At 36.7% G+C, this 20,041-nt stretch overlaps 1 protein-coding gene across 3 annotated transcripts; it reads left to right on the forward strand.

The window, feature by feature from the left end:
• The first annotated feature begins 4,749 nt into the window (after nt 1-4,749).
• Nucleotides 4,750-18,230, forward strand: LOC138903719 (uncharacterized). Of its 3 annotated transcripts, XR_011413081.1 has the most exons (5): nt 4,750-4,854; nt 6,031-7,084; nt 13,379-16,644; nt 16,739-17,898; nt 17,968-18,230. XR_011413081.1 is itself a non-coding variant. In XM_070192196.1 (4 exons), exons 2-4 carry the CDS (start codon nt 6,065-6,067, stop codon nt 17,310-17,312), a joined length of 4,860 nt encoding a protein of 1,619 aa, XP_070048297.1. In that variant the 5' UTR covers nt 4,750-4,854; nt 6,031-6,064; the 3' UTR covers nt 17,313-18,230. The 3 variants fall into 3 exon arrangements, 2 of the variants coding, with proteins under 2 accessions (XP_070048297.1, XP_070048304.1); XM_070192196.1 differs by having other exon boundaries at nt 16,739-18,230; XM_070192203.1 differs by lacking the exon at nt 17,968-18,230 and having other exon boundaries at nt 16,777-16,976.
• Nucleotides 18,231-20,041: the final 1,811 nt, after the last annotated feature.

Raw genomic sequence — 20,041 nt, forward strand, 5'->3', positions numbered from 1 at the left:
CAGAAAAATTTGTCGCTAATCTCATTTAGTGACGGATTAGAAATGAATTATCAAGAAATTCTACTGCTACGAGTGTTTTAGCAATAGATTAGCGATGACGTTCGTAGATAATTTTAGTTTTTTTGATGAACAAATCACTAGAGGATCAAATCACACTTTGCGATCGCGCCTAGACCATCGCGATTGCGAAGAACATAGGAGGCACTCGATAACAGCAGAAACCAGCAATGCAACCAACTCTGAAAAAGTCCGAAACCACAATCCAAATCCAATATCATCAAATTCAACTCCCGATCAAATCTATGAATATTTTCAAACCTTCAAATTGCCAACTTTCGCCAAATAGCACAGAAATCTCCTAGAAACATCAAAATGATAATTCAGGCATATACCCAAGTCCAAAATACTTATCCGGACCCAAAGGAACCATCAGAACTCCGATTTGAGGTCAAATACATAAAAGTCAAACTTGGTCAACTCTTCAAACTTAAAGCTTCCTAGTTGAGAATCATTTTTCCAAATCAATCCCAAATTACCTGAAAACCAAAACTGATAATTTACACAAGTCATAATATATCGTATGAATCTACTCAAGACTTCAAATAGCTAAATAGATTATAAATGCTCAAAACGACCGATTGGGTCGTTATAGGGAAATAAGATTGAATCAAGTCTTTTTGCTATGTGAACTATGTGTCAGGGGCAGCGTATATGCGAGGTGACGAGTGTATATGCGTTGGCCATGGGATAAGCATGTGGGTAGAATGAGCCTTACTTGTACCATGATTATTTTGTGTATTATGTCTTCCATGCTTTAGATAAATTATTTAATTCTTTGATTACTCGATTTTATGATGTTTCTTATATTGAGATTATTGTGATATTGGGTGTTGAGATCGTGAAAATTGTTGATTGGTTGTTGGCATTAATTGTTGGGAGATTCTCATATGACAAGTTGTGTTCAAATATTATTGTTGATGTTGAATTTGCTTCCCACCTTGCTTGGTATTCTGTTGTTATGATTGCTTAGTGAGGAAGAGTGAAATGCACGAAGGGTGTAGACGTGCCTTATTTACATACTGATATTATTGCTTGAGTGAACGCGAGGATAAAGCATGAAGGGTGATGCCGTGATTATATTATTATCTGAAGAAAAAAGTAAAAGCACGAAAGGTGATGATGTGTAATTGCTTTATTATTATTATGTGATGATAAGAGTAAAAGCATGAAGGGTGATGTCATGCACTTGCTTTTAATATTATTATGTGAGTATGAGAGTAATAACACGAAGGGTGATGTTGTGCACTTGCTTTTATATTATCATGTGAGGATGAGAGTAAAAGCACGAAGTGCCGTGCAATTTATTGATTTCATTGCTCTTTACCTTGATATTTAAAATGTGGACTTGGCTTTGTGGCTTCGCTATTTATATTTGAAAGAGGTTGACTTAGTGATACATTACTTTATGTTTCTCTTTGCTACCCCTTTCTTATGTCCATACCCTGTTGTTATATTTGAATCATTACATGTTATTTCCGTTGCTTTGGATATATAACGGCATAGGTTTATTGTAGGTGTCTTGTCTTACCTTCGTCACTACCTCGTCAAGGTTAGGCTCGATATTTACTGAGTATATTGGGTCAGTTATACTCTTACTACACTTCTACACTTCTTGTGCAAATTCAGATATTGGTACCAACAGAGTCCCGAAAGGTGCTTTTCGGATACCGGACAGGTGATTTGAGATACAACTACCTCTCGTTCGCAAGCCTTGAATCATCTTCTTATTTGTATTGTATTGATTTTATTTTATTTTGGACAGTGTTGTATTTCTTTCAGAATATTATATTTAATATACTTTAGAAGCTTATGTACTTGTGACTCCACATCTTGGGATGATTTACGTTAAATGTTAGATTTACCCTTATTATGTTTATCTCAGAATTTTCTTTATGTTATGTTATCATTCTATTTCCAGTCATTTATATCAGTTCTTCCTATTTATTAGTTGTATGTTGGCTTTCCTAGCAAGCGATGTTAGACACTATCACGGTCCCGATTAGTTGAGATCTTGGATCATGACAATAACCTAGTATGTCCAGGCTCAAACCAAACAACCGCAAAACGATAACGCCTTCCATATAAGGCCTCATACGGGGACATCTAGATACTCGACGGGTAGTTGTTATTCTAGGCAAACTCTACTAATGGTAGAAATTGATCCCATTGGCCTCTGAAATAAATCACGCAAGCTTTCAGCATATCCTCCAAGATCTAAATGGTACGCTCGGACTGTCCGTCCATCTGAAGATGAAATATCGTACTCAACTCAACATATGTGCCCAACTCACGCTGCACTGCTCTCTAAAAATGAGATATAAACTGATTTCCTCGATCCAAAATGATAGGCATAGGCAGACCATGCAGGAGGACAATCTCTCTAAGATATATCCGAGCCAAATGCTCAGAGGTGTAGAAAGTCATAACCGGAATAAAATGTGCAGACTTGGCTAGTCCATCCACAATGACCCACACAACATCAAATCTCCTATAGGTCCATGGCAACCCAACCAAATAATTCATAGTGATACACTCCCACTTTCACTCCAGTATATCTAACCTCTAAAGCAAACAACCCGGTCTCTAATGCTCGTACTTGACCTGCTGACAGTTCAAACACCGTGTAACATGCTCAATGATGTCCTTCTTCATCATTCTCCACTAATAATGCTGCTTCAAATCATGATATATCTTCGTAGCAGCTAAGTGAATAGAATACCGCGAATTGTGAGCCTCCTCAAGAATCAACTCCCGCAAGTCATCCACATTATGAACACAGATCCGACCCTGAAGCCTCAACATCCCATCATCACCAATAGTCACCTTTTTGTCACCACCTCGTTGCACTGTGTCACTAAGGACAAGCAAGTGGGGATCATCATACTGGCGTGCCTTAATGCGCTTAAACAAAGACGATTGCAACACAACACAAGCAAGTACCTTGCCGAGCTCCAAGATATCTAACCTCACGAACCTGTTGGCCAAAGCCTTAACATCCCTAGCTAACAGTCTCTCAACAACCAAATAAATACCAAACTCTCCATGCTCTCCGCCTTTCTACTCAAGGCGTCAACTACTACATTGGCCTTCCCCGGATGATAAAGAATGGTGATATCATAGTTCTTCAGCAGCTCCAACCATCACCGTTGCCTCAAATTCAAATCTTTCTATTTAAATAGATGTTGGAGACTCCGGTGATCTGTATATAACTCATAAGATATGCCATATAAATAATGCCTCCAAATCTTGAGCGCGTGTACAATAGCAACTAACTCCAGATTGTGCACCAGATAGTTTTTCTTATGGGGCTTCAGCTGACAGCCTGACACGTTGCGTAGGCAATCACCTTACCGTCCTGCATCAATACACATCCAAGAGTAACCCTCGAAGAATCATAATAGACTATATATGATCCCGATCCTGAAGGAAAAACCAACACTAAAGCCATAGTCAATGCCTTCTTGAGCTTCTAAAAGCTCTCCTCACATTTGTCTGACCACCTTGAAAGGAGCGTCCTTCTGAGTCAACTGAGTCAATGGGGCTGCAATAGATAAAAATACCTCCACAAAACTGGTGATAAATCCCAGCCATGCCTAAGAAACTCCGAATCTAAGTAGTGGTAGAAGGTATGGGCCAACTCTGAAGTACCTCAATCTTCTTCGAATTCACCTTGATCCCATCACTAGATATCACATAACCCAAGAATACCACGAGTCTAGCCAAAACTCGCACTTGAAGAATTAGCATATAGCTTCTTTTCAAAAAAGTGAGATTTATATTCTTGAAAATTCTTAACGCAAGAAGTAAACGATCATTGTGCTTGAAAAATACTGCTATAAAAGCTATTTTTTCTTGCTTGAGCTTGTACTTGAAGATTTCTACTCAATCTTAAACTGCTCAACATCCAATTTTTTTCGGACAATGACTGTATGTAACACTTTCGATAGAATAGTTGAAGCAAAAGGTGAAGAAATATATGGTGATTTTGCGTTACCTTATAATTATTGATCTATATTTTATGCAAGTTCTAAGCCTAAGAAGGGTTAGTTTCAAATAGAGAAAGAACTATTCATATCTTTAAAATTAATCAGAAACCTAGGTAATCTGATATCATGTAATAAACTATGTGTCTTGATTTAAAATTTACATGAGATATATATAAATTATACATTAGTTATATGTAAAAAGTACTCTACCCTTACAAGAGATTGGAACAAATATATTTATCACTTAAAACTTTTTTTTTTATACTTAATCTATTAAAAATTATATTTTAAATCTATCAAATAAGGGATGATTGCTCGTTCGCAACCATAAATTCAGAACTCACTAATTTAAAATTGTGGATATGCCTAGACTCATTTTCAATTAGTAACATGCTGCAATATATGTCTTATTACAATTAATTGAGCATGCATCTTTGAGATCTAAAGCGGTGAATAAGTATATACAAATTAAATAAAAATCTAATAAAGCTTAACATTGACTAGTACAATAGAGAAAGACCCGGAGATCAACAATAAAATTAAACTCAAGAAAGACCTTTTGGCAAGTCAAAATTAAACAACAGCTTGACGAACGCTGCATATGTCTCTTTCACGTAGTTCATTATTGATGGTGAATGTGACTTGTACTAAAGAAAGATAAAATGTGAAAGAAATAAAAAAATAATTGAAGGCTAATATAAAAATGACTAATATAATTGACTTAAGCTTATGACAACCATCTCTAATGAGCTATTTGAAGGCTAAAGAAATTTCATGTGTAAGGTGCTCTACATTAGGAGAGATTAAGGTGTGTAGCTCTTTGTTCGTCATTCTTTTCATCTAATTTAATTTGTTTCCTTTTGCTCTCATTTATCTAACATGCTTCTACTTTCTTTTCATTTACCTTATTTTATTTTAAATTTTTTCCCACCTTTTCACTTTCTCATTCGCCGCCGGTATCCCATTATACAAATTCCATTCCTTCTTTATCTCTTCTCTCAGCCTCACTGATCTCCCCAAAAATCTGTCTCTTGCAGCTTCTCTCGTTCCCTTTCCTTTTTCTGTTTGCGTTTTGCCTTTTTCTTTCGGTCCAAAGATTGAATTTTGGTAAACTCTTTGTTGATATGATGAATTGGTTGAAAATTCTACATTTTCGATATTGAATTCTGTAGATTTTGTTATTGAAGTTCAAAAGGAATATTATCTGGCCAAGTTCCCGATGAGATTTTGCCGGAGGGCTAATACTTGTTGTAGGGATAAGTTTTTGTCTAGACTTTAATCACAAAGGGGTCTTTGACTGCATCAGTGAAAAATTAAATGAGAACTTCCATATAAACATTCTACACATTTTTACGAAATGTGGTTATTTATCATTAGCTTTGGATTAAGGATAAGTGAAGGGCTAATGATCTTTGGGTCGGCTAAATAGGTTACGAATTAATGGTTGGCGTTTGGCAAAATGAATTGGGTAACAAATATGTTTATAGCCCTCCACGTGTTCATTTAATTGGTGGATCTGGGTGTTTTAACGGTAGAGGGGTATTCTTGCTCAAAAGTGTGACTAGGGTATATAGATTCGAACAGTAAAAAGGATGGCAGATATAAACAATATTTGAAAGTAGAGGAACAAATATAGCCCTCTTGCCATTCTAAATATAGACCAAAAAGAAAGTCTATATTGGACACTGCTGTTAGATGCTGTTTTTGGTTTAACTATCTCCTTCTCTTTGTTGGTGTTTAAACGTATTTGCAAATGCTTCCTGGATATATAGTGTCCACCAATTTTTGAGAATTACTGATGTATAACCATAACTAATATACGTATTCAATATGAAATCTTAGTGGGAAAGTCTGCTTTGGAACATAAGTGTTATGGAGAATACTTTGAAAAATAGGTCAAAACCAAAATGGCATGATTTAATTATATTTTTAAGACTGAACGTTGTGCATAGTTGCAGTCCTAAAATTGAAGTTTTCCTTTCAGTTACACTACTGTCCTCGTCCTTCAAAAGCTTGAAATGGAACTGAGCACAATATACTGGTACACTTGGCCAAATGATTTGGTGGGTGAATTTTGCGTTGGCGTCCATGATGAATGCCACTACCGGATACTTAAAATGGAGGCTAGATTCTTGAAATGCGTCTTGCGTGTATTGACCGAGTATTCACTCCCCGAGTCTTTAAGAAATCACTTCTTCTTCATAAATAATCAAGTAAATGATATGTCTACGATTTGCTGTAATTATAAGAATAATAGGCTTTCTTATGATCACATTGGTATAGAGGGTAACTTAGTACGAAAAGCTATTCAACCAAAGATCAGGGAAATTCTTGTCCTGTTATGGGAGTCAGAGAAGCCGTGGGGGAGGTATTGTGATGATATGTTCAGTATTGTCTCATATACTTTGGAGGATTTGGTCGATTGCATGGCTGATCGTCTTGCTCCTGACCTACTTGAGAAAATGAAGGCTCTTTCTTTCAAGCTAACATTCGAGAGAAGGTTCCGTTGGTCCATCAGAGATGGGTTTGCTAAGCGCGAAACCAACATGGATATCTGGCAGCAGTTTTGCAGTGACATATCTTATTCAGTGTCATGCCTGAATTGTTTGTATTGGCTTGATGACATCCCCGAAGAAATTGCCCAGGGACTTGAGCAACATCTTTCTTCATCGATTAGAAGGTGTGAAGATGCAATCCAGATTGATGCCAGAGACGTTCTTACTCGTCTGCATAAAGCTTCAGAGCTGTTGTTGACTTTTGATAGTTCAATAAACGATCTTCCGTTATATTTTGTGGACTTTGTCCTAGACAGTGTGGTTGAGTTACACAATTCTAAGGAAAATTCAAAGTTTCCAACCAAGGGTCTGTCTGAAACTCTGCAATATCTGGGGACTTCAATAGCTGATCGGTTAACACATAGCACTGAGAATGTTAAATTGAAAGGACAGGAAGCAATAACAAGGATAGATTTTTTACGAGCTGAAGTTATGGAAAAGGAAGTAGGAGCATCCAATCACTCTTTTGCTATCAATCCAAAGGTATTTTATGGATTTCTTACTATTTGCCATGGTTTTCTTTTCGGTAATAAATGTGAAATGTTACCATACCAACGACCAAATTGATTCACCTAAAGAGCACCTAGAACTTTAACCCCCCTTCTAGAAATGTTGTTAATAGTCAGCTAGGCCTCAAAGAAAGAGCAGTTAATTACATAATTTGTGGAATAACACTTGATATCTAATAGCTCTTTTTGTACCCTGTAACATCTCTAATCTACACTCAATCTCCTGCTGTATTTGTTCTACGACAAAATTGCTATTTACAGTTATATTCCGCAGCTGCTTCCAATTCCTTGCATTTGCCATAATTTTTTGCTTTCACTTTTTTATTTATTTATGCGCATTGGACCTAAGGTGAAAGTTTTTGATGCATTGATATCTTAAATGTCATATTGTCTAGGTGCTAGCAAGATCAATGAAATTCAAGCTGATTAGTATTCAGTGAATATAGTGGATTAAAGGACCTTTTCCTTCATATCTTTCCTATTTGTCGTGAATTACGTTATCTTAATAGTTCTTCCAACATTCCTGCTTCTAGGTAAATTTAGAGAAACAAGACTTTTAAAACAGTTCTTAATTTAGTAAATTTATTATTTAGGAATTTTAAGGTCACAATTACCTGAAGGACTGGAAAGAAGGTCCTACTTCATTTAAGCTTATACACTAATTCAAACATTAAAATATGTTGGAGGAATTCAAATTAGCTAGACTAAACCAAGATAAGAATCAAAGATGCTCCTAGGAGGACCCTTCGCCCCTTGATAACATATATACACGATTGAATTCAATTAAGTAGTCAATCTTGTGAACACAAAGTCACTGATAATTAAAACATCATGCTTATACAATGCTAGCAAAGAATCCAAAAAATCTGTAAAGTTGCAAAGCAATAGCCAAACATAAACCTTGGAGTTCATCTTGAAAACAGAAGGTTTATGCTTACATATTGCTAGATTGTGTGTGCATATATATTTGATGAAGTAAGAGAGATATCATTGAAAGGCATCAAGTATATGCAGAATAATTACAAAAGTAAAAGTAGTGTTAGCTCAAGTACAATGGTAGCTAAGCTAAGTTTAAGGAGCTAACAAAATCCAAAAAATTAATTGGGCAATTTACAGGGGCAAGAGACTAAGAGTATATCAGCTGTATAGGTTGGTTAAACAGTTAGCCTTCAAAGTGTGTGTTGGAGTTGAGATTCCATCAAAATATTTGTGAAACCTTTCATTCCATAAACACCAAAAGATAGTAGCTGGGATCATCCTCCAGATTTTTTTGATGGCTTTATCAACTCCGCAAAAACTCCAGCATGCATCTTTTATTGACTGAGGTGCACCCAACTCAGTCCAAAAACAGAGAGGAAGAAGTTCCAAAGTTCTGCTGAAACTGGGCAGTGAAGTAGAAGATGGATGATGGACTCCAAGTTCCTATGGCACATGTAGCATCTGTTAACCAATGGAATGCTCCTTCTGGTGAGGTTATCCTGGGTCAGACAAGCACCATTTAGAGCTGTCCAGGAAAAGCAAATCACTTTGATGGGAAGTCTAGTCCTCCAAATAAGTTTCCAAAGCCAGTTTTCAATCATTCCATTTTGAGAACTCACATGATTATAGCCAGCTTTAACTATATATGCCTTTGCTAGTGCCTTCCCATGAGATTCTGTCTCGATGTGAATCTATTATACTATGGCCTTCAATCAGAGCTAATAGGTTCAAAAAATCATCACAACCCCAATCTTGAAGGTTCCTTCTGAAAGTGAGATTCCATGTGCTCCCCTCTCTATTATCAGCAATAGTGGAGTCAGGATTGCATGCAATTGAGGCAAGTGCTGGGTATGATTCTTTAAGTACAATGTTCCCCAACCATTTATCTTTCCGGAACTTCACATGTACTCCATTCCCAACCTTGTATGATATGTTTTCGAAGAAGTCATCCCTGTACCTAGAGATGTGCTTCCAAACACCAGTGCCATGTGTTGATGTTGATGTAGCTCTTTTTGTGAACCAGTTGTTCTGAGCATCATACTTAGCTGAGATTACCTTTTTCCAGCAACCAGAATCCCCTTGCCCATACATCTAGAGCCATTTGAGAAGCATGCTTTTGTTGTGTAGCTTAAGATCTCTTATACCCAGGCCCCCCATTGCCGTAGGCTGAGTGCACCTGCTCCACTTTTCCAAGTGGAATTTGTGCTCCTGGCTGTTACCTTCCCATAGGAATGAGTTTCTCAATCTTTCGAGCTTCTTAATTACTGAACTTGGCGTAGGGAAGAGAGTCATGTAGTACGTAGGAATGCTGTCAAGCACACTGTTAATTAGTATCAGTCTACCACCATGGGTAAGTATTGCATTTTCCAAGTGGAAAGTCTCTTCTCAAATTTCTCAATTATGCCATTCCATATCCCTGTTGACTTGAATTTCGCTCCTAGAGAACCTAGGTAAGTGGTAGGAAATGTGCCAGTGCTGCAGCTGAGAATCCCAGCAAGTTCTTCTAGATTTGCTACCTCATTGACCGGGTATATAACACTTTTCAACATATTGATGTGTAATCCAGATGAAGCTTCAAAAATGAGGAGTGTTAGATTGAGATTCTGAACTTGTGGTTTGTCAGCTTCACAGAAAATCATGGTGTCATCTGCATAGAGAAAGTGAGATGCTAATAGTATTCAAAGGATCTCTACCCACTTGGAATGCCTGTATCCACTGCAATTGCTTTGTCTTGTTTAGTATTCTTGTTAAACCTTCCGTAGCTAGAATGAAAAGGAATGGGGAGAGAGGATCTCTTTGCCTTAAACCCTTCTGTGGAGAAAAGAAGCCAACTGGTCCCCTGTTCACTAGCACCGAGTACTTCACAGTCTTTATGCAAAATTCAATCCACCTTATCCATTTAAAACCAAACCCCATCTTCTTTAGCATGTTTGTGAGATAAGACCAGTTCAACTGATCAAAAGCCTTTTCAATGTCCAATTTACAGAGAATCCCAGGCATGCCACTTTTGGTCCTCGAGTCCGGTACTTCATTTGCTATAAGAGATGCATCAGAGATCTGTCTGCCCTTTATGAATGCATTTTGCTCCCCTCAGCTTCCCCACCACCTTCTTTAACCTTTCGGCCAAAACTTTAGCCACCGGCTTGTAGACACCATTAATTAAACTAATTGGTCCATAATCCTTCGATTCCACTGAACCTCTTTTCTTGGGAACCAATGCTATGAAAGAGGCATTACACGATCTAACCATGTGACCTGTTTGATGGAAATAATTCATTGCATTCATAATGTCACATTTAAGGAATTCACAAGCTTTTTGAAAGAAAGCCATGGTTTAACCATCTGGGCCAGGCGCCTTGTCTGGTGAATTTCAAGTGTTTGTTTTTTTGTGTGTGTGTGTATATCTATACTATATTAAAAGCACGAAGGCTCTTAGAGAAATGTCGTTTGCCTTTTTTACCCTCTAGATTTCACATTGGATAAAATTGCAATTTAAGTTATTTTCCTAATATTAGAATTTTGAAACCAACTAAAATTTGACTTATTAAATCCTTTTCTATTTAAACTATGTATATGATCCGAATATTTAGGACACTAAAATCAATTAAAAAATTACCTTTTATAGATAAAAAAAAGTATAACCACGATTGTTCACACGATGGTCCATGTTATTATTAGTTTAGCTTTTAATTCTAATTAAGTATTTGTAGTCTTACACAACTTTTCTTAAATAGTTTTTAGAGAGTTCGATGAGGCTGAAACCAAATTTAAATGGAGTAGTATATTCTATACTATGTGCACATACATTGCTACGAAGAAATTAAGAATGCCGTTTTTGGTTTTTTAATTTGGTCGTTTAATTATGAGCACGCTTGCAAACATAACAAAATACAAATATTGATTACAAAAAGTTAGAAAAATATAAAAAATATTATTTTGGTAATATAAAAATTTATAATTTTCTTTTTGAATCAAATTATACTAACTTTTAAAACGTCCCAATTAAAATATAAAAACTGATTATACAAATACAAGAAAACTAACACACTAAATCCATGAGAATTAATTGAAAAAATAAACTCTAATTCTGATTTTTACATGAGTTTCATATTTTTACTTCTTCTAGGATAGTATTAACGTCCTATGTCAGTTAGATGACGTCATGTTTATATCTTTTTAGAATTAACATGAGAACATATAGCTTTTTCAAAACAAAAATATAATAATTCTAAATCTTCAAAGTTATATGATCTTGTTAAAACTAAAAAGGATGCATTTATAAATCTTAAATAAATTGTGTTAACTATATTGACTGAGATGACTGAGAACTCCTGTCGGACAAAGTTTCTTCTTTTATTGAGTTGGCAAAATAGAATCAAGAATCATCAATTTAGGAACTTAAAATTTTTTCTTTGGCATATATTTTGTGATTCAATTAGAAATTTAATATAATTTTTAAAAAATTGTACTCCTTAGACTAGTATATATATATATATATATATATATATATTTTTTTTTTTTTTTTTTTTTTGGTTAAGGAGGGAAACCCGCAGCCGCTACACTTGGTGCGCACTGGGTAAACCTCTCCCCTGTGTAATAGCCTGCAAACCACACAGGGGAGGTAAGCCGCACTAGGCAAGCCATGTGCGACAAACTCAACCCATAAGGCATTGAGGGGGATTCGATCCCAGGTCATCCGTAGTATAACTTAAACTTCACTTTATTTTCTCAGTTTCCAAGTTATCAAAGTCTTGGATTAAGTAAATTAAAACCATGGTTGCCATTACTTTTATTCTTAAAAGGAATGAATAGAAAAAGAATTAACTACAGTGATATGATAAGTTAGGGGCTATCCTTTTGTGAGTTTAATCAATTAATAGAAGTTCATTCCTTTTTATGGAGTTATAGAAGGCGAAAAGATCTAAAGGAAGTAACAAATTCATTTGTAATGTTTTCCTTTACAACTAATACATTTATCTTCTGATTATATTTGTTGTTTAGTACCACTTGATTCCCAATAAAACTCATGGGCAATGAGCTGCATGTCTTAGTGCCTTGCCTTTCACTGAAATGCAGCTTAAGCGAGGCGAAGCGCCTTCCCTGAGCTTTTCTGAGCTTCAGGGCTTAAGCGCGCCTTTACTGAGCCCTTGACAACTAGCTTTTGAGCTAAGTGAACAATTAGGAACGGCTATTGAAGAACAACGTAGCGTGATAATCCACCACCTTATCTGTCTCAGCCTTCAGCTCGTATTATTCTACCTCCTTAACCTAATGTAACAATTCCTTAAATACTCTCTTCTTATCTTATAAGGGAAAAGTGAAAAATAAATATGTTTTAGCTGGATTCTATCATTGAATTTCTGGGTGTATTCTTGTAAACATGATAACCGAGTTGTATTTTTGGGGTAACAGAGAGTTTAGTAGTTAATTTTTTGCCCCCCAAAAAAAAAGTAACTGTAATTTTCTGATGATAATGGGGTAGGATCTCTTTTGGTAGAAGAACAATTCGTGCGAATATTAAGCTGGAATTTCGATGATAATGGATTCTTATTTTCTGTTTCAATTCCTTTTTAGGGGAGAAGAAATAATTTATAAGTTTCTGCTTAATTCGTATAATGAATTGTTGGGGTTTTTCTTATGTACATGATAATTGGGATTGTATTTCGGAGAAACATCGAGTGTCATCAGAAAAATTAGTTATTTAGTGTGGGCTCACTCTTATATGACATGGAAAATAAAGGAATTTCTATAATTATATTAAATGCTATGCCACATCACATATTCGGCAGCTTCTCCGAATGCTTTTATTTTTAAAGAGATTGATGCTAATTTGAGTTGTCTCAAAATAGGGACAAAGTGATTTTACTACACAATCTCACTAACTAACTTGAGTGACCATTTAAGAAATTGACTTCTTTTTATGAGATGCTTAAAGTGGAAGGCCTAATTTAGAATTTAAGAACTTACGGCTAAAGTGCTAAACTAATTTCATAGTTTTGCACATAAGATTATGAATACTGAATAGATATAGTAATAAAATGAGTGCCGGCTGCCATCATTAGAAAATATGAGGAAAATAGAAGGCGAAAATTAGAGTATGCGTATGAATATTACAACTTGATTCAATAATTTGAGTAGACTCTAGCAAACTGGAAATGTTGGGCTAGCAACTTTCATAGCTGATGTGGTTTGCAGAAGTACCTTCTTAATGAAAGCAACACATGCAAATGTTTTAGCAAATAGCAAATAAAATGAAGTATTAATTTAACCTTCCTTTGGTTTCTGGCAGAGCATCCAAGACTTATGCACTCATTACTCTAGGAGAGAGCAAAAGTTGATGACAGACCCCTTCACGTGTATGAAGTGGTTAGAGAAGCATGATGAGATAAAAATCAGACGTGTGGCCTTGGAGCTCAATATAAGACTTCAATATCTACAATTCATTCTGAAGAGACGGCCAAGTTGGCAGGAGGAGTTCAATCTTGTCTACCAAACCATGAAAACCATAGGAACCAACATTCATGAGGCATGTATTAGTGCAAAATATGGAAGAGTAGACTCTGCTCTGTCGATCTTGGAATCACAACTGACTTCTATGCTCAAAGATTTTGAACTTCGACAAGAAGTAGAACGTGCTCATTTCCTCCTTAGTTCTTCCGCGAATGAAAAAAACAATCCTCCCTTCTACTTCAAGAAGGCATTGTTGGCACAGGGTGCACCCATGCGTACTCAACTTGCAATAGAATTTATCAGCACTCTTCTTCTGAATCTGAAGTGTTTAGTGAGATATAGACTCAAACCTAAGGCTACTGTGAAAAGAGTAATGGAAATATTTGAAGTAAAGCTGAGCTTTCTCAGGGGATTCCTCAAGTTGACGTCCATATTTTTCATCAAATCTGCGAGACTGGAGAATCTCGTGGCTCGTATTATAGCTCTAGTTGGTGAAGCGGCATGCATTTCTTATTGGTGTTATCCTGAAAAGTTAAGTAGAAAGATGGAACATGAAATGAGTCACGCAATTTCGGATCTTTTGAGAAGGATGAAATCTTTTGAGGCAGAGATGAGAGACAACTATCTCATAGCCCTAGAGGCTTTACATTCTTCACAATCAGAATATCGTACTCCTTACAGCAATGAGCTTGTTGTAGCCGTTGTTGATTCTCTTTCCGACAATTTCATGGAGCTTGCTGATAAAGGGAGTACGTCCTTGATTTCTAAAGCTCTCCGAATTGAAACCATTCATCAAGACCAGAGTTTCTTGATAACTTTGTTGAAGGATTTGCGGAGACAGTGTAGTGAGAATATAAAGTTTGATGATCTCTTGACATATGTCAAGGCTCAATCTGACAAGATGAATCAAGCAGCTCCTTCAGTTCCTCTTGATCTAATGAAGGAAGAAGAGGTGTCAACGCAAGTAACTTCTTCACTTCTTCAACTGACAGTAATCATCAAACTCGTCAAGGCAGAATTCTTTCTGATGGATCTACAGCAATCCATTCCCAACTCAACGGTGTCTTGGAAAGGTGAAATCACAATCCTTTCTGAGGAGCTGAAAGCCTTGACAACAATTGCAATAGATGTTCTTTGGCAATGTGATTGTCACTCAAGGAACGCTGAAGCTCTATCCGACAGTTTCGAGCATGTCATCAACGTCTGTGACATAACAAATGTGACTGAACACATGGATGAAATGTTGTTTCATGGCCCATTTGAATTATCAGTGAAGGTAAAGCTTATCAAGTCAGAGATCAGTTTAAGGAAACTCTTGAAGAATCAGATCAATATAGTAGATCCTGTGAAGGATAATTTTGATAACCTTCTGATGGATCTTGAATTTCTGGGAACGCTTCTCTTGGATCTGCCAGAGCAATATGCAAAGCAAGAAAGAAGAAACCATCTCTTAAGTTGTGTTGATGTGGTGGCTGCCGAAATAGATACCATCATTGAGTCTCATTGCTCAAAAATAGATGTTGAAGGGATGGCAGGAAGAATGGACCTTCAACTTTCGGATGTGCTACAGAAAATAAAGTTGATCAAGGCAGAGGACAGAGAAATTTGTCCTAAAATTCCAAATCTGTCAAGAACTAATTTCCCCATGACTGATGGACTAGGTTTTCTTGATTTACTCGTTGAAAATCTAGCAGAGATCTTAAACTTTAAGGGCGGCCGAATTGTTCTCTTAAAGCGTCAAATTGAGACGATTCAAAGGGAGCTCAAATTTCTAAGAGAATTTCTTGAGAAAATTGCCCAGCAGCGTAATGAGCATGTTGAGTTGAGAAGTGTATGGGAAAAAGTGGTAGGTGTAGCGTATGAAGTGGAATATATCATTGACTCATATGTTGCTAATGGAGGTGGAACGATTTGGCACCATACATTTTCTGATATTGTAGAAGATATAAAGCTTATCAAAGGAAGAGTCATAAAGATCTCAACCAGTGACTTGTATGATTCCAGAACACATTCTCTTGGCGAGATTTCCCGTATCTCCACTCATATTGAGAAGCCAACTATAAATGAAGCAGTAGTGGGCTTTGAAGATGTCTTGGCAACATTAAAGCAGAGAGTAATTGGAGGATCCCCTGACTTAGATGTTATAACCATTTTTGGAATGCCTGGACTTGGAAAGACCACTTTGGCCAAGAAAGTCTATGATGATTGCAAAGCTGTCAATCACTTTGATGTTTGTGTGTGGTGCTGCATTTCTGAAAGATATGAAAAGAAATCATTGTTGATTGACATTTTACAACAAATTAATATTGGACTTCCAGAAAATGTTGAAGAAAAGAGTGAGGGAGATTTGGCTGACCTGTTGCGGAGAAGTATCATGGGAAGGAGGTACCTCATTTTCATGGATGATATTTGGACCATTGAAGCATGGGATGATGTCAAGACTCCTTTTAGAGATGATAAGCAAGGAGGTAGAATTATTCTAACGACTCGTCATGCTGAAGTAGCTTCATATGCCAAGTGTACCACAGATCCTTTGCGCCTCCGTTTTTTTCATAAGGAAGAAAGTTGGATGTTGTTAGTACAGAAGCTATTTCAAGACCAACAATGTCCTCCAGAACTTGTGGATGTTAGTAAAAGAATCGCAGAGAAGTGTCAAGGATTACCCCTTTCAGTTGTTTTGGTGGCTGGTCTTCTTGGAAAGATGGAGACTAAAGAAGATGGATGGCTACAAGTTGCCGAAAGTCTAAGCACTACTACAGTTGGTGACTCGAGCAGTAGAGGCATAATAGAGTTGAGTTACAAGCATTTACCTGAATATCTTAAACCTTGTTTTCTTTACTTTGGAGGATTCATGGAAGATGAAGAAATTCCAGTCTCAAAGTTAACATGGAAGTGGATTGCCGAGGGCTTGGTTAGAAAACATAAACCAAAGAGCTTAGAAGATATGGCAGAAGAATACTTGGTCGATCTTATTAGCAGAAGCCTAGTAATGGATGCAAAAATGAGATATAATGGCAGGGTTAAATCGTGCCGAATTCATGATCTCTTGCATGAATTTTGTCAGAATAAAGCAAAAGAAGAAAAGTTTTGGCAATATGTATACAGGTACTATTCATAAATTCCTTTGTATCCTCAATTCCTTTAACTAATTGATATCATTGTTGGTCTTTTCTCCACTATTCTTTATTTTTATTACCAGTCATCAAGCCAAGGATTCTCCCGATATTGATTTACAAGATCTAGAGAGACGTCGAATGCTAGTAAGTCCTGATGGCAGATTTGCCTCATTGAGGCTAGTTGGTTCCCCTGTTCGCTCTTTGTTGCTCATGACAGCTAATAGTGTAGAGACGAATGTACTGTCTGTCTCCTTCATTAAATGCTTCAGACTCCTTAAGGTGTTGGATTTAGAGAGAATCAACCTGTTGGATTCCTTCCCAGATGAAATTGAACAGCTAATTCATTTGACATTTTTAGCTGTTCGAACTGGCATGACTTCCATTCCCGCCTGGATATACAAGTTGGAAAACTTGGAAACACTTCTGATTAAAGGATTGAGAGGGGAAGTTGCATTACCAGACAGCCTTTGGGATATGGCAAGGTTGAGACATGTGCACATAAATGATCGTGCTGCTTTTGGTTTCACAAAGGAGGTCATTGAGAATTCTTCCAAATTAGATGATTTGGAAACATTTTCGACCCCATCTCTTGCTTATGGAGATGACATGGAAAAAATGATGAGGAAGTTTTCCAATCTCAAAAAGTTGGAAGTGTAGATTTTTGGAATCTGTCTATTATTCGATGAAGTTGAGAAAGGATTGCATTCGTTTCCCCGCATTGGACTTTCTAGTTCATCTGGAATCGCTGAAGGTGTTTTCTAATGGCAAAAAACTGTCACAACCCTGTGAATTTATGCTCCCAGAGAATCTCAAGAAGTTGACACTTTCAAATTTTCATCTACCCTGGAAAGAAATATCAATAATTGCAATACTTCCTAACCTTGAGGTACTCAAGTTGCTACATAAAGCCTTTGAGGGAGAAAAATGGGAAGTCAAAGATGATGAGTTCCCTGCACTCAAAGTGTTGAAACTGGACGATGTAGTTATCTCTCAATGGGATGTCTCTGATGATGCGTTTCCTAGTCTCGAGAAACTGGTTTTGCAAAGATGTAAGAAGCTTAAGGAGATCCCTTCTTGTTTCGGTTACAACTGTTCGATACAAAGCATTGAAGTTAGTTGGTGCAGCCTTTCCGTCACTGAATCGGCCAAGCAAATTCAGGATACACAAGTTGACATGGGAAATGGTGGATTCAAAATCTTTATCTAGCAAATTCAGGAGTCCCTTGGCCAAGATTCTGCACTAGTAAGTTTATTACATAAATTGTGTGGTCAAACTTTAACTGGTTAAACTAATTTGATTTATGTCCTGCAGTTTGAGCCAAAGAAGTATTGTATTTTACCTATTGTATGGTAGTTTTCTAATAATTGATTTTGGAGGTGAGGGCACGATGCTGTGATTAAGAGGGAAATTCGTGGAAGTTCACACTGCTAGTTATTGTGGACATTATCATACAAACTTGAATTATTTGCTGTGTTTGCTTGTGTAATATGTTTCAAGCCTAACAATAAATCTTGTGTAACCTTTGTATTTGTTTATGTTTGTTGCTGCAATAATGTTTCAAACTTAACACTAAATCATGTGAGACCTTTGTATTTGCCTGTGTATTACTATTGAATATTTGATTAATTTCCTCTTCGTAATATGAAAGCATTGGAGGCATTTCCTCTTTGTAAAGCAGAGATAATTGCAATCCTTTTGTCTCTTTCAAGATTCCCTCCAGTCTAGATATGTTCTAAGAAATTATAGATGCTTTGAACTTACCAAATAAGACTTCTTTTGGAATAGTAGAACTTTGAAATGAATTTTTTCTAATAAAAAAATAGAGAAGATCTTAAACATGTTATTGTCGATACTAGTTCCAAGGATAGAATACTAAGCGGAGAGATTTGCTATATTTTAAGCATGCAAGTTTTCTAAGAGTGTGTTTCCTCAATGGTTTTGAATTACCTTTAGGAAAGTGAATATTCCATGTTTCTCAGTTCAAACCCACTGCTACAAAAAAAAATAGTAGTGATATCTGTACCCGCATAAACATGTATGTTTTCTTACATATGGCTCAGGATTTGTTGCTAGCTAGTTTGGCATGGAGTACAACTCTTCTAGATGTAAAGGGTTGGAAGTTGGTAGTTGAGGGTGTGTTTAGTGGTTAATGAAGTTGGTGCAAATATTGATCAGGGTTCAAATTCTAGCAAAAACAAAAAAATAAGCCTCGATTAGCAGAGTTATCTGGTGGTTGTACTAAAGAATGTTTACTTGATTTCGAGCTTTCATTGATTCATTGTTAAGCAAATTATTTGATATGATCATTCTTAGGAGTATCCACTTTGTCATTGAAAAGTCAAAGTTAGTATTATTCCTGTCCTCTTGTAAATTAAACTTTGTCGGACTCTATCATCACATAGTCGTCCTTATAATTTTAAATGCCTATTTTTTGCATCTTTGAATTACAAAAGACCAAATATATTTTATTTATGTCCACTGTACATTAATTGGTTAAAGAGTTTAAAGATTTTGACCACTTTCCCTTTCAATTTGGTAGAACTGGGGCAAATTTGAAAGAGAAAGTGGCCAAAAGTACAATATCAGAGCCAACTGCGAGGAAAGGGGTTTGAAACGTCACAGTTTTTGGCTTGAAACTACATTGCTTCGTTAAGTAAATCAAGATCAAACTTCATTCATTCATTCCCCCTATCCAATAGTCTAAATCTCTCCTTTTCCCCGTACAAAAAGGCCAAAAATTAGACTTTTGGCCATTTATTCCAAACCCTAAAGCCTCCCCCCTCTTACCCTTTCTCTGCTCCATCGCCGCGGCCTCCACCGTACGTCGTCGTTGGTGGTGCTCCAAACACCACAATTTTACACAATTTATCTCCTCTCTTCTCCCCCTACTCGTATCCAAACCCTTCAAATCCCCAAAATTCTCTCCATTCTCCCTTAACTTAGCTTTGACTGAAACCCTAGCTGCCACCCCTTTTCAAAATCGTCAAGTTCCAGGCCTTTACATACATATGCGTGTAGATATCAAAGAGATCTACATTTTCCCTCTAATTTTACCCCTAAATCCTGACCTCTGCCACGACTACTAGCTACTACCACCACGGCCTAACCGCCACTGCCACAACCAGGACAATTTCCCCTCCATGGCTTATGATCGACTCCAGACATCCTTTCTTGTTGGTAATGAAAATCGTAGCCGAAATTCCGGTTCGCCGACATTTGAAGCTACGATTTCCATCATTAAGAAAGGTGTGTTTGATAGTCAGACTTGTTGTCGTGATTGTTCCATCGCGCTATGATGACTTGAGTGGATTTTTGAATTTTGGTAAAACACTATTCTCTCCGTCTCAAATTATTTCTCTTTTACACCTCCTTAAGAAAATATTAA

This window comes from Nicotiana tomentosiformis, chromosome 1, assembly GCF_000390325.3.
Source record: "Nicotiana tomentosiformis chromosome 1, ASM39032v3, whole genome shotgun sequence".
Taxonomy (NCBI): domain Eukaryota; kingdom Viridiplantae; phylum Streptophyta; class Magnoliopsida; order Solanales; family Solanaceae; genus Nicotiana; species Nicotiana tomentosiformis.